This window comes from Heterodontus francisci, chromosome 38 (assembly GCF_036365525.1).
Source record: "Heterodontus francisci isolate sHetFra1 chromosome 38, sHetFra1.hap1, whole genome shotgun sequence".
NCBI classification, from domain to species: Eukaryota; Metazoa; Chordata; class Chondrichthyes; order Heterodontiformes; family Heterodontidae; genus Heterodontus; species Heterodontus francisci.
The window spans coordinates 33,591,041-33,605,467 of record NC_090408.1 but is presented as its reverse complement, the minus strand read 5'-3'; the positions used below and the strand labels follow the sequence as shown (position 1 = coordinate 33,605,467).

General features: G+C 43.4%; 1 protein-coding gene across 3 annotated transcripts in view; it reads right to left on the bottom strand.

Annotated features, from left to right (window-relative positions):
• Positions 1-14,427, bottom strand: part of fanci (FA complementation group I) — a 71,259-nt gene that overhangs the window by 22,139 nt on the left and 34,693 nt on the right. For all 3 annotated transcript variants that reach the window (XM_068018061.1, XM_068018063.1, XM_068018062.1), the window contains exons 26-29: positions 6,626-6,705; positions 6,321-6,437; positions 4,655-4,706; positions 4,006-4,133 (exon numbers count right to left, since the gene is read on the bottom strand). In XM_068018061.1, coding sequence (XP_067874162.1) covers positions 4,006-4,133; positions 4,655-4,706; positions 6,321-6,437; positions 6,626-6,705 — 377 coding nt within the window. The remainder of the gene's footprint in view (positions 1-4,005; positions 4,134-4,654; positions 4,707-6,320; positions 6,438-6,625; positions 6,706-14,427) is intronic.

The window sequence follows — 14,427 nt, the reverse complement described above, 5'->3', positions numbered from 1 at the left end:
GTGTACCAATGTTAAACTTTTCTTGGTGAAAAGAGGTTTCCTTACAGTTTCTGTAGCTATTTGTAAATTACGTACATTCCTTTCCTTAGTTGGACATAGCTTAGTCAGCCGGCACAATCAAACATTAATAAGAAGGACGTCAAAGCATTTGGTGCAGTTTTATCATTCTAAAGTTAGAGTTGGTCATTTGGCATATGTTGATCTTGTTACAGCTTTCAAGAGAGGTTGAATTTTGTTCAGTATACTAAACTTGCATTCCTTAATTTCAGTCCTAAAACACTTCACCCAACTGCTTCATGCAACAATATGACATTTCCTTTGGTGTCAATCTCATCATCATTGCCGGGTCTATAGGATGCAGTTATATTTAATGAGGTTAATTCCCAGTTCACAATGTAAGTTACTGTAATTCAACAGTTTTAACATTTTCATTAATACATACAATAAATTTTTTTCTGAAGTATAAAGTATGAACTGAAAAGTGTATGTACCAGAATGCATAATGGTTGTGTACTTGCTTAGATGCAGTAATTTTTACAACACACTGGATTTATTCAAACCATTGTATATTTTTAGGTAGTGTCATGCAGGCCCCCACCTGCCAAGCATGAGGCATATTCATTTTGCCACATGGACATTAAATTTCAAACTGTTGTTGAAGTGAAGAAAGGACTTGCTCTAAAAAATTGGCAGATCTTGGCTGGAAATAAATTTGCATATTAACAGACAGTGTTTGGAAGGACAAAGCAGCCATTCCCTGACACCTTCAACCCGCAATGGACCCTTGGCTGGAAAGATATTTGCATATTAACAGACAGTGTTTGGAAAGGACAAAGGACACATTCAACCCACAATAGACTTTTGATCACCAGACATTGATAGTGGGGAGCTCGCATTCCAGGTTGACTGCCAAGATGGCCGAATACACAAACGGACATGATCAAACCAGCTAGTCACATGACTAACCTGCTGGGCAACTTGAATTTTTTGCATCTATACAAACAGTCTGGGCAGAAAGCAGAATGCTCCTGGACTGAGAAGATCTCTCCTGTCTGCTTGCTCCCATCTCTTTCTCACAAGCCTCTGAATCTACTGAAGACACATGAACCCCAAGAGAGAAAGGTATCCAACAGTGAAGAAGGTTTAAGAATAATACTGGGCCCCAACGAAAAGCAAGATCTACCTACAATCGAGGACTCTACAATGAGCTCGAAGACCCGTAACAAAAACTCTTCAGATATTGCCTCAAACTTGTCCACTTTATTTCTTCTGCTCTTTTCTGTCTCTATTTGCATGTGTGTATCGCGTATGCATGCTAGCATGGGCACGTCATGCGGTGTTAACCAAATTAGAGTTTAAGTTTAATAAATTTCAACTTTTCTTCTTTAAACCTAAGAAAGCCTGTTTGTGCTGGTTTCTTTGCCTTATAATTGGAAAGCGGTGAACAAGAATTCACCAAGGGGGAGCTAAAAACAGTGTGTTTAAAATTAAACCCTGTTACGGTAAGACCAGGTGAAGACTGAGAGGGACTCCTAGACACCTTTGTCACCTGGTCATGACAGTGGGCAACTACTTCTGCAAATTTAAATTTCTACAAACCTCCTCAAAAAAAGTCTTGATTCATGCACTATATATTAATCTACCAACAACTCCAGATAAAGCATTGAATTACCTTCAGACCAATTATCTGTGTGAATACTTGTGTTGGCACATACTATGCAACTGATAAGGCATGCAACGACCATACTTTTCTTTCACCAACAAATAAGTACACTTGGAACTCTATTTGACTTGCTTTTTTCCTGCCCATGTCCCAATTTAAAATATATAAAAGCTTATAGTATTTCTCTCAACCAATGTTCTATCGAAGAAGTCAACCACTTCTTTTAGTTCCAACCCCTCTGAAGTGGCTCGTTTAATTCGCTTTGTACTGTAACACTGGTAATCATAGCTCCAAATGTGGACTTCTGATTCTGCTATGACTTCAAGGCAGTTGGGCTTAGCAATGTAAATAGAGGAGGTCAACACTTGGATGCCACTCTCCCACCATCCAAACTGAATAAGCACCAATGGAAAAGCACTTTAAGTGGACAGCCTCCTTTACTGTGATCTTTCACTTGGACCCCAGATATCCCACTGTTAACTCCCCGATCAGAACAACCAGGGCAATTAATCAGTCAGGCACTACTGAGCAATGAAAATACTACTGCATCTGAACTGAAGTCAAACTAAACAGTGTACTGCAGTCATGATGTGGCAGAAGTAGAAGATAAAATATAATTTTTTCTGATACTGGAAAGATTCCTACAGGAATTCAAATTTGAACCTCAGTAGATATCTTGCCAAAAGATTTATTTTTATGCTACATTTGCATACCAGCATTAGCTGTAGGATGAGTTGCATCAGCCATTACACTATAGGAGAATTAGCTCAAGTTGATCTTGCCAACTAATGCTACAACGGCTAATACATCCATCGGCTCACAGACAAATAAGACCAACGGTGAGTAAACAAGGATGCTCTCTTTATATAAGCTCGCTTACAATGCCTTAGAATATGCCACACTCTCTCCAATGACACCCAAATATAAACACACTGGGTATTCAATTGAGGATTGCTGGAATATGGACAAGTTCCTCCAAATCAATAACCTCCCTATGTTGACCACTTTCCCAGACTTACAGGTGACTGATTTAGTATTGGACATCAAAAGCCCAGTACTTCTGTACATAAAGCACTGACTCATAGTAAAACCCATAACTAAAATCCACGTACATAATCAGGAGATGTGGGCCAAGATTGACATCCAAGTGGCTCTCCTGATAAATGGGATGTGAATCGTGGTCTGCTCTTACATCTGTACATTCTGAATCATGTTACTTGGTTAATTATTTGCTAAACTTGAGGTAAGAATTTGCCAAGTTAGACATCAGTATTAATTTCTAATACAAACTACATTACTGCATGCATTGCAAAATATTTTTGGTGACAACAGTGTGAAAGCTACCTTTCTGATTTCCTGCAAAATAAGAGGTTTCATTGAAATGGAACCATGTGTGACATAGGCTGGAATTTCAGGCCACCCCAGCGAGCCAGATGGTGGCCAGGCGGGGGGGTGTAAAGTGGAGTGGGAGGCCTTCCTGGCTCACTCTTTTTTTAAAAAATTCATTCATGGGATGTAGGCGCCGCTGGCCAGGCCAGCATTTATTGCCCATCCCTAATTGCCCTCGAGAAGGTCTACTTTACGTGGGCCACGGGGGGTGGGGGAGGGTGAAACGGGCCGCCTGCCCCAGGCCAATCGAGGCCCCTAGGTGGCCGTCCTTAAGTGGCCACTTAACGGCCACCTAAGGGCCTTTTCCCATCACCTTCGGTATTCTACAAGTGGCAAGCGGGCGTCCAGTAGACGTGAAAGGCTGCCCAGTGATACCTGGAGGCCTTCCAGGGCACCGGGGGGCGGTGGGGGGCTTGACAATCAGGTGCCTGATTGAGAGCTGTGCCCGCTTCCCCAATCACTCCAGAAGTCGAGACGCCCCCCACTTCCCCACAAATGGCCACCCTTGCCTCGCCGGGCCGCGACTGATCTGTCCGGCAAGGCAAACTAAACTTACCTCAGTCCTGGCTCCGTGTCCTCGGCTGGGATGCACTCCCAGCAGTGTTCACTGCTCCTGGTGGTGCTGCTGGGATTGAGAGCTGCCGGTCCAATGATTGGCCAGCAGCTCAATGAGGCAGAACTTCCTCCCTCAAGCAGATGGAAGTCCCGCCACTGAACAATTAAAGCCCGGGGACCCGTAAAATGCGGTCAGATCCCCAGGCTGGGCGCTTGCGGGTTCGCCGACTTTTACGTCGGTGGCCAGCTCCCGTCTGCCCGTCGTATCCTGCCCATAAGGTAAGTCTGCTCCCTTGTGATCTCAAGTCCTGGATAGTACAGATTGTGCTTATTACACAGGATGAAAAACGGCAAAATTATCTAGTTATGTCCCATATTTCCTTGCGCAGGGTTCTTACTTGATCAATATCCCCCAGGCGACTGTGGACATCTCGAGACATCTCTTGTAGCAAGCTCACTGGACTCTTGTGCAGCACATGCAGACTGAACATCATACTCATCACACCTTTGCAGAAATGCACATCTTCTGTGAAGCCAACAACATGTTTATACAGTATTATACCATGCCCACTTAGGAGGTGCTGATCAGAGAAACATTTGAAGGCAGCATAAAGTTTTAGCAATAGATCTAATATTTTGTTTCATTTGACATTCATTTTGAAACTAAAATCCCCAACTGTTTCTTTTTGAAACAGATAATGTGCTGCAAGTCCAACATGCACCTGCCTCCTAACAGAACACAGCCGTTACTGATCTCCTAATGTCAGGAACCAGAAAAATTCAGTTCTTATGAATAAATTGCATTTACTCTTTACTATTATTTCTAGAAAAACCTTTATAAATCTAATCTTAAAAATCTATATTTAATAGACAACATACTATGGACAATTTTTTGCAAGTTTGCTTTGGGGTCTAATGCAATGTCACAATTGAAACATTACCTGTCTTTTCTCTTCGATATGCTGAGGACCTATTGTTCATTTCCAGCATTTTCCATTTTATCTCTAAATATTATGAATCTCAGGTCTGTGCTTGAATTATACTTACCTAGGTTATTTTCCTTGCAAATCTTTACTGTCCATGTTAACATTTGACCAAACTATCAATAAAAACACAATAAATTAATGGTAGATCAAATCATGCACTTTCAGCTGATACCAGCACTACATTTTTCACCTCACAAATTAAGATAGGAAATAAATTTTTGGATTACAAATGAACTTGCACACATTTAATTAAAATAAAAACACAATCTTTTTACCCTTTTCTGTTCCAATATGATAAAACTAACAGCCTGCCAAAGAAAACTGGCATTGCCATAGTAACATATTTAATGTAAAGAAAGGGATATAATCAGTGTTGCTATTCCAAGAATACCTCTATCGTGACTACTTTTGTGAAATTGTTCACTGTGTCATTATGCTATGTTTCTTAAGTACCTGTCTGATTTTCCAAGTTACTTTCTTCTCTGTATATTATCCGATTTTAAAAAAAAGAATAGCTTTTTTTGTTGTTTTAAACATCTATGCAACATTATAGCAATTTTCCACACAGAAGAGCAAGACAGCCTGGGGGACAAGTTTCACAACAATTACAGTCAGTAACACTCTACACTGGTTAACAGATGGCAGACTATGCCAAAGTGATCACCAGCCCTCTGGCCCTTGGGCAGCAGAATGTTACTAGAAATTGGTAAGCATGCAGAGCACGTGAAGACATCAGCCAAATAGACAAGGAGTTGTTCTTTCCCTTCAGTTTCACCTGCTTCAAATTTCTCCCTCCCTACCTGATGTACCTCCATTAACAAAGCGTTGGGCCTTCTACATGCAGGGAGAACCAGGGAACTCAATTGGAAGACAGGGCTGTTCCTGCCTTATGAAACTAGTTTTATCAGTATAGGCAATAGAAAGATACATAATTAATATGGATGCTGCTACATCCATTTACTTTAGTAAGTTAACAAGCTTGACTTCAGCCCATCAACATTAAATAGGTTTCTTTTCGAAACATCGGAAACAGCTTTTATACAATCTGTTACTTATCACTTAACAGAGAACAAAAGCTGCACACAACTTACTTGAGGCAACATGATGCGAGATTACCGATCTCCCACGCTCATCTAGTACATACACAACTACAAAATCTCTGATTCTTTTCTACAGAATATATACTTTGTCTGACTGGGTGATGCTATGACCATTTACTCTGGCATGAGGGTTGAAATCCAACCCAGAATGATGAGATGAAAAACTTCTCCATCTGCTCAGTGCTTAAGTGAAATATGCCTGGATCAATCTCAGTACAGTTCATCATGGCAATGGGGCCACAGCACAAACTGTCCTTAACCACTAACTGCCCCCAACTGGACAAAATTACTAAGAGCATCTATTAGGATGGCTGCTGTGGGGGACAGAAAAGCATAACACATTTGAAGGGGTGATCACTCCATTGATGTTGGGGCTGATGCAGAATTTGGTGGGCAGAGTAGATACAGAATATAAGCGTTCTCTCGCCGTGCTACGTCTGACATAGGAGTGCTTGATGCAGTCACTGGACACCTACAGTGGGAATCTGTTCCATTCCCTAGTAGTAACATCGCTCACCTTGATCACAAAACGAGAGAGAAAAAAATTGTGCTTTTTAAGCCTCTCAAACTCATTGCATTCTACTGGTGAAAAACTAGAATGAGCTGTCAGAGTTGATGTTTACATACTTGTTCAGACGTGGGTTCTAATAGTCGAGAGATTGTTGACAGTATGCTCACTAAAAGCTGTGCTTCCTTGCTGTTAAAATCCTCTTCATCCCCACTCAGTTGTGTCACAAGGGATCTCTGACAACAAATGGATCAGAATGAACATATCTTAATGTGAACAGTGAGTGCAGAATAGAGGGGTATCGCATGCTCATAAATTAGAAACACAAGATATATTTCTTACAGATTACTGCAGGTGCAAAATTAATGCTACAGAAAGGTTCTCAGTTCTGATTTAAAAGCAGCATCAAGCACAAGAAACTTACCTGGAACTGTCTGATGTGGAAAGCTGCTTTCTCTGTAATATTGATGTTCTCCTGTTCTCTTTCCCCATCACTCACCACATCTAAAAATAAAATGCACAAAACATTTTTCTCCATTTTCTCCTCTCCTGAAGGGTTAGTGTTCCACAAGCACCCAAGTACCTGAAATAAAAGCAAAATACTGCAGATGCTGAAAATTTGAAAGAAGAACAGAAAGTGTTGAAATACACAGCAGGTTTGGCAGCATTTGTGGAGAGAAACAGAATTAACATTTCAGATGTGACCTTTCATTCATCCACATGTTCTAGATGCTACCTTAAAAGAAGTTTCCCTTGTGCGCTATTGGTCAGTTAAGGAATTTGGGAGGGGGGGTGGGGAGTGGGTCGGGAAAGAAGGAAGACGAAAGAGAAGAAAAAAGGAACAAATCAAAACCATCACAACTACTCCACTGCTCTTAAATATCAGAAACTATAAAACTTTCTATGCATGAAGGGCAACTCATATGGGAATGTCAAAGACCAGCAAACAATCAACAGCAAGAAAAAAGAAATCTAAGCCAATGCTGTCGAACAATTTCAGATATGATCAAACTTGCTGATGCAGATCAGTTTTAAAGTGACTCAAATATAAAAAATACTATAAAACCACAGGTTTATACAATAAGATGTCACTTATACATGGATTGCTGGGCTGCAGACCACAGGCTGGATTCTATAGGCGAGAAAAATGGTGGACTGCACATCGTGAAGCCACCGTGATCCTATGCGCGCAGCTCATTAGCATGCCTGGGTTGGGTCGGGTCGGGCCACCCACCCCACCCCGCAATGGCGTCAGTTGACGAGTCAGCAGATGTTGGTGCCATATTTAAACGGCAGCCAGCCTTGCAGCCGTACAAAATCCATTTAAAAACCTTGGCACTGAAGCTGACAAGCCGGCTGTTAATCCGCATCTGGAAACCAATACCCCAGCAAGGCACAGCAGATGGCAGAGAGGAAGGGCGACCCTACGGTTCAGTGATGCCTCCCTGCTAACTCGCCTCCAGGCTGCACGGGCAAGGCGGGAGGTCCTTTTCCCCAGCAATTGTAAGAGGCCCTCCGCCTGACCAAGCAAGCCTGGATGCAGATTGCAGTAGAGGTAAGCTGCCATGGGGTCATCCGCCAAGACTGGGTCCTGTGCCGCAAAAGGGTGAACTTTCTCATACGTATAGCAAAAGTAAGTGGAACTATCTTTTGCGGCCCCATCTGACCTGGGTTTGCCCACAGAGTGGCACATGGGTACCACTGCCACATCAAACACAGCGAGGCTGGGTGGGGAGGATTGATGCCACATGGGTGGCTGCATGTGTGATAAAACTAACCCTCATTTGCCATCCAGAGTATGGCACCTATATGACAGGCTGAGTCCATATGACACACTGATTGTCCCCTACCTTTTGTTGAGGCGCTCCTGTTGTGAAAAACGCCATGTTGTTGTTTGGCAATGTTATACATCTGCATCCTTACTCTTTCAGGCAAAGAGGGCACACAATGCTAGGGAGTCCTCCAGGACTGGTGGAGGGGTGCCGGACATCCGACCACTATCCCAGGCTGAGGAGGAGGCCCTCGAGCTACGTGGCTGTCAGGGAGGATGATCTGTTTCAGACATGGAGTTTGGGATCCCAGGTGAACATACATCTTGTCATGATCCTGTAGTTTTTTTTTTCGGGAATATGCGGTTTGCCTTTAAGACTTTCAAGGGATCAGTATTGCTTTAAGAACCAGCAAGCCTCAGGAGTTATACAAAGGTGCATTTTCGTTGCCTTAGAAACAGCCATTTAGAGACTGCGATTCAAAGGGTGCATTCTTGTTACCTTAGATACAACCACTGGGAGTGAATTTCATGCGATACATTTGTTACAATTCAGTTTTGAACTGGCTTTTAGTTGAAGACAGTTTGTTCTAACACAGACTGACACAGAGGACACAGTTGTGATGACAGCACCTGGAAAAAGAGCTCACAACCATTTAAACTGAAGGAAGAGGATTTTAGTCTGTTTACTTATTATCTCTCAAAATTCTAACATCAAGCCAAAACAGAAATCTCTGGTAATTTAAGTTGAAGATAGGGAAGTTAGACTGTGACAATCTTTTATCCCTCAAAAACTCTAAAGTCAGATTGATTCTGTTGAAAGTGTTTGAAAGTCATTAATTGTTGAAATTCGCTGCAGAAGGAAAGCATCACCGACTGAAGTTAGACTACGGACTGTTCTACTGTGGAAGAACCTTTTTCCCCCACATCGGGCGACTGTGAGGACTTCGAGCAACATTCTGTGTGGACTTCAAGCAACACTGGACTGTAAATTTGCAAGGACTCTAATTTTTTCTATTTTAAATGTTGGTTACATCTTCATAGTGTTTAAGAATTTAGTTCTAATTAAAGAGTTAATTTGTTGATTTAAAGACACCTGGTTTGGTTAGCCTCATTTGGGGGTGAATAGATGGTACAATTTGGCTGGGTCTTTCTTTAATTTGGTAAGTTTTAAATGATCTGTTAGCCGATTTGTGGAGCGATGGGAGTGAATGAACAGGGTGTTGGTCCCACCACAATCAGAACCGTATATTTTGATTGGAGGGCTTTGACAGAGCAGTCGGTCGTAACAATCTCTGACAAATGCAACGATTATTCAAAACATTTCATTTGTGGACACAATGTTGTCATATTAGTGATATGTACACTGCTAACCCTAAAACTGTGTTCTTCACATTGTATCTTGCAGGGAAACGCTCCGAGGGGTCATTGGAGGCCCTGGAGAGTGCCAGCACCTGAGGAAGAGACAATCTCAGAGGGCGCAGTGTCCCATGACACCCACGCACCTTCCATCAGCACAGAGACATTCACCTTGGCGGGAATCCATTCGGCTTTAGAGTCTGGATCATAAGCTGGTGAGAGCACCACAAACGCACCCAAGCAGCAGGCTGAGGCTGAGACAGCAGAGACTTCCGACAGTCGGAGGACTCTGGGTGGCCAGGCCCATGCTGAGCCCCAGGCTGATGAAGGGCAATTGATGGGCAATAAATTCTGGCGATGGCCCCAAATCCGAGGACCCTCTGGTGCTGACTCTCAGGGTCTGTCTCAAAGTGCACATAGTCACCGGCCCTCCTGTACAAGTTATCGGTGACCCCCGATACAGTGGTGCACTGCTTACTGTGCAATGCCACACAGGTCACCGGTGGGTCCCTGGAATGATGCGGAGGGGTAGAAGTTAAGAGCCGCAGTGACTTTGAGGGCCACAGGCATACGGTGTCCAGCAAACCCCATCAGAAGCAGGTCGTCATTCAGCAATGCACAGAGATGCATCACCGCTTCTCTGGATACCTGCAGTCGCCTCTGACACTGGCACTCCAACATCTGCAGGTATGTCATGTGGGACCTGTGGGCCCGCTATCTTCTCAGGCATCGAATGCGCCTTGGTGGCTGCTGCTGCTCGCTTCCGTGAGCTTCCACGTGGGCTGTGCCTGCCTCTTGGTTCCGCCTCCAGCGAACATGGCTCCTTATGGCACTTGGATCAAAATAGACAGGGTGGACCAGCCCCAACTGAACGCTGCAGGTGAACTCAGTTCCTTCAGTAGGTCAATGGCACCTATCAGGGCAAAGAGTGATGTAAATTGGTGCTTCAGCTGCGTTCCGTCATCACCTATATGGCAAGGCATGACATTGCCAGTCTTAGCTTTGCATAAAAGTGGGGCAGGATGAGCACGATTATGTTACTGGCGTTGTGTGGATGAGACCATTGGCAACATGACCTTCAACCCCCATTTTTGGACCCTACCCCACACAAAAGGGTCATGCAGTGCTATTGCTTCCCCCTCCCCCAAACAGTGTTGGCCGATTTCAGGGTCAGCCCCCTTCACCAGCCCCCCCAAACGTTTGCAGGCGCAGAGTGACCCCCTTTATGGAAGAAGGGCACGGGGGTACCTCACTTCTTGCATGCAGAGTTTAAACCCACACATTGCAACCCCCCCACCCACCTCCCTTCTTACATGCTGAGTTTAAACCCACACGTTGCAGCCCCGCACCCACCCTCATATGCTCAGAGGCTGACGCTTCGGTGCTGCCGGCTTTTCACGGATGTGAAAGTGAAGGCACGTGAGTGCCGCGCGTCTGGATGAAGATTGCAACCGTGCTGCCTGAATCGCAGCAGCCTGCATATTAATGAATGGCAAGTGCCCATATGCATATTCAAATCCGGGTCCCGTCGCCGAGAGGCGGGGGGGCCGAAACAGGGCCTCGCCGCCACCAAGATCTGGATGGGCCCTGCCAACATCAAGGTCATTGGCGGGCCTCATCCAGGGCAATCTTCATGCCACCCTCCCCTCCCCACCCCCCCAGGATCCCGACAACGAGGCCCCTATAAAATCCAGCCCCACATATTCTCAACAGTCGTTACTGAGTTTAGAGTAGTGTGGCAGTACTTTGACAGTCACAACTTGCACTTTTGACTGGACTTTGAAATGAAGCTTCCACTCTTCTGTAATCAGTTTTTATCGAAAGGATAAATAAATAAATCAATAAAAACAGCAATGGGACACACAGCCAGCTGAATATAATAAAACATGCCAATATACAAGTAACTTAGGAATAGGAAAATAACATACATTTACTAACATGCCTATAGAATCACCATGCACAACTGCAGTATGCTTACAACATTAATGGAGGAAGGAAAGCAAGACGGAAAGAACAAACTTGCATTTATCCAGCATCTTATTTCGCAGAAACATCCCAAGGCACTTTACCTAACAAATGATTTTGAAATGCTGTCACTACAGGAGGCATTATGCAAACAAGATCCCAGAAACAATAATTCAATGAATAACCTGTTGAAGCTTTGTTTTTGATCGTGTTGGTTGACGAACGAATACTGACCAGGAAAATTCCCTCATCTTCTTTCTAACACTGCCATGGGATTTTATTGTCTACCTGCATATGTGGACAGGGCTTCAGTTTTAACATCTTGGCCAAAGGATGGCACCTCCAACAATATAGTACTGCACTGAAGTGTCAACTAGATTATATGCTCAAGTAAAGCTTGAAACCACAACTTTCTAAAAGAGGGGAGAGTGTTTTAAATTGAGCTAAGTGGAAACGATTATGTAGGTTCACAGTTTTAATTAATTTATATGAATGCTTCACAAATTTTAACATTAATGAGCCATTTCATAACCACAACACAGTCGAGAGGAGCCGGGAGATAAAACAGCAGCTCTTTTTGTGTTTTTTTTTTGATTTGGCCAAGTGATTTAAATCAGGAGACAGCATTACAGGCTAAGAGTACACTTAAATAATTCTTTTTTCTTTAAATACTGAGATCCAAATTAATTAATTAAATAGAATTGAGATGGCTGGGCATGCGATGTGTTGCAGCTGTAGTATGTGGGAGCTGGTGGACGCCGGTGTGATCCACAGTGATCACATCTGCAGCAAGTGTTGGCTGCTCGAGGAACTTTGGCTCAGAGTTGATGAGCTGGAGTCTGAGCTGCGGACACTGCGACACATCAGGGAGGGGGAAGAGTTACCTGGACACTGTGTTTCAGGAGACAGTCGCACCCCTTAGATTACATCCAATTTGGACCGTGGTCAGGGACAGGAGGGTGTGACTGCGAGTGAGGCAGGTATGGGAATTCAGAATTTAGCTTTGGAGGAGCCTCAGTCAGTGCCCTTATTCAATAAGTATAAGGTTTTTGCTCTCAGTGTGGACGAGGGCACAGACTGCACGGAGGATGAGCGAACTGACCACTGCAGAGCGCCATTCAAGTGGGGAGAAAAGAGAAATGTTGTAGTCATAGGGGATAGCATAGATAGGGGAATAAATACTGTTCTCTGCAGCAAAGATAGAGAGTCCCGAAAGCTGTGTTGCCTACCTGGTGTCAAGGTTAAGGACATCTCTTCTGGGCTAGAGAGGAACTCGGAGCGGGAGGGAAAGGATCCAGTTGTCGTGGTCCACGTAGATGCCAACGACATAGGTAGGACTAGGAAAGAGGTTCTGTTGAGGGACTATGAACAGCTTGAGGCTAAATTAAAAAGCAGAACCACAACGGTAATAATCTCCGGATTACTACCCGAGCCATGTGCAAATTGGCATAGGGTAAATAAGATTCGAGAGGTAAACGCGTGGCTCAAAGATTGGTGTGGGAGAAATGGGTTCCGATTCATGGGACACTGGCACCACTACTGGAGAAAGAGAGAGCTGTTCCATTGGGATGGGCTGCACTTGAACCATGCTGGGACCAGTGTCCTAGCGAATCGTATTAACTAGGGTTGTAGATAAGGCTTTAAACAAAATAATGGGGGGAGGATTCAATTGAAGGGAAGTTTAAAAAGTCGAAAAGTAACAAAAGAGCAGAGGTGCAGGGTGGTGAAGGGCATACATTAATCAGAGTGTGACAGGAAGGGACAGAGAAGACGAGCATAAGAGTAAAGCAGAAATTAGAACCAGAGTAGGTAAAAATGGTAAAAAGGCAAAGCTTAAGGCTCTTTATCTGAATGCACATAGCATTTGTAACAAAATATTGGTTCAAATCATCTGCCATTTCCCTGTTCCCTGTTGTTAATTCCCCTGTTCCCTGTTGTTAATTCCCCAGTCTCATCCCCTAAGGGTCCCACACTTACTTTAGCTACTCTCTTTCTTTTTATATGCCCGTAGAAGCTCTTACTGTTTGTTTTTATATTTCTTGCTAATTTACTCTCATAATCAATTTTGACCTTCTTTATTAGTTTTTTAGTCATCCTCTGCTGCTGATGACACAGATATAAATAAATGAATATGATTTGATAGATATCACAGAGGCGTGGTTGCAGGACGACCAGGACTGGAATCTCAATGTTCAAGGATATTCGACGTTCCGGAAGAATAGGCAGAAAGGAAAAGAAGGTGGGTAGCTTTGTTATTAAAGGAGGGGATCAGTGCGGTTGTGAGTAATGATATAGGTGTAATAGATCATGATGTAGAATCAGTTTGGGTAGAAATAAGGAATAGCAAGGGAAAGAAATCAGAGGTGGGAGTGGTCTATAGGCCCCCGAGGAGTTGCCTCTCTGTAGGAAAAAATATTAATCAGGAAATAATGGAGGTGTGTAAGAAGGAGGGCACTGCAATTATCATGGGTGATTTTAATCTGCAAATAGACTGGACAAAACAAACTGGCAAGGGTAACATGGAAGACGAATTTGTAGAGTGCATCAGGGATTGTTTCTTAGAACAATACGTTGCAGAACCTACCAGGGAACAGGCTACTTTAGATTTGATAATGTGTAATGAGGTAGGATTAATAAGAGATCTCGGAGTTAAGGATCCTCTAGGGGGAAGCAATCATAACATGTTAGAATTTCAAATTTAGTTTGAGGGTGAGCAACTCGGGTCTCAAACTAGTGTCTTCAACTTAAACAAGGGCAATTACAGAGGTATGAAGAAAGAGTTGTCTAAAGTGGGCTGGGAAAATAGACTACAGGGGAAGTCAGTAGATGAGCAGTGGCAGACTTTTAAGCAGATATTTCATAACATTCAGCAAACATTTATTCCGGTAAGAAGGAAGGATTCGAAGAGAACGATGAACCACCCATGGATAACAAAAGAAGTTAAGGAGAGCATCAAATCAAAAACAAAGGCGTACAAAGCGGCGAAAGCTAGTGGCAGGCCAGAGGATCGGGAATTTTTTAGAAACCAGCAGCGGATGACTAAAAAACTAATAAAGAAGGTCAAAACTGATTATGAGAGTAAATTAGCAAGAAATATAAAAACAAACAGTAAGAGCTTCTACGGGCATATAAAA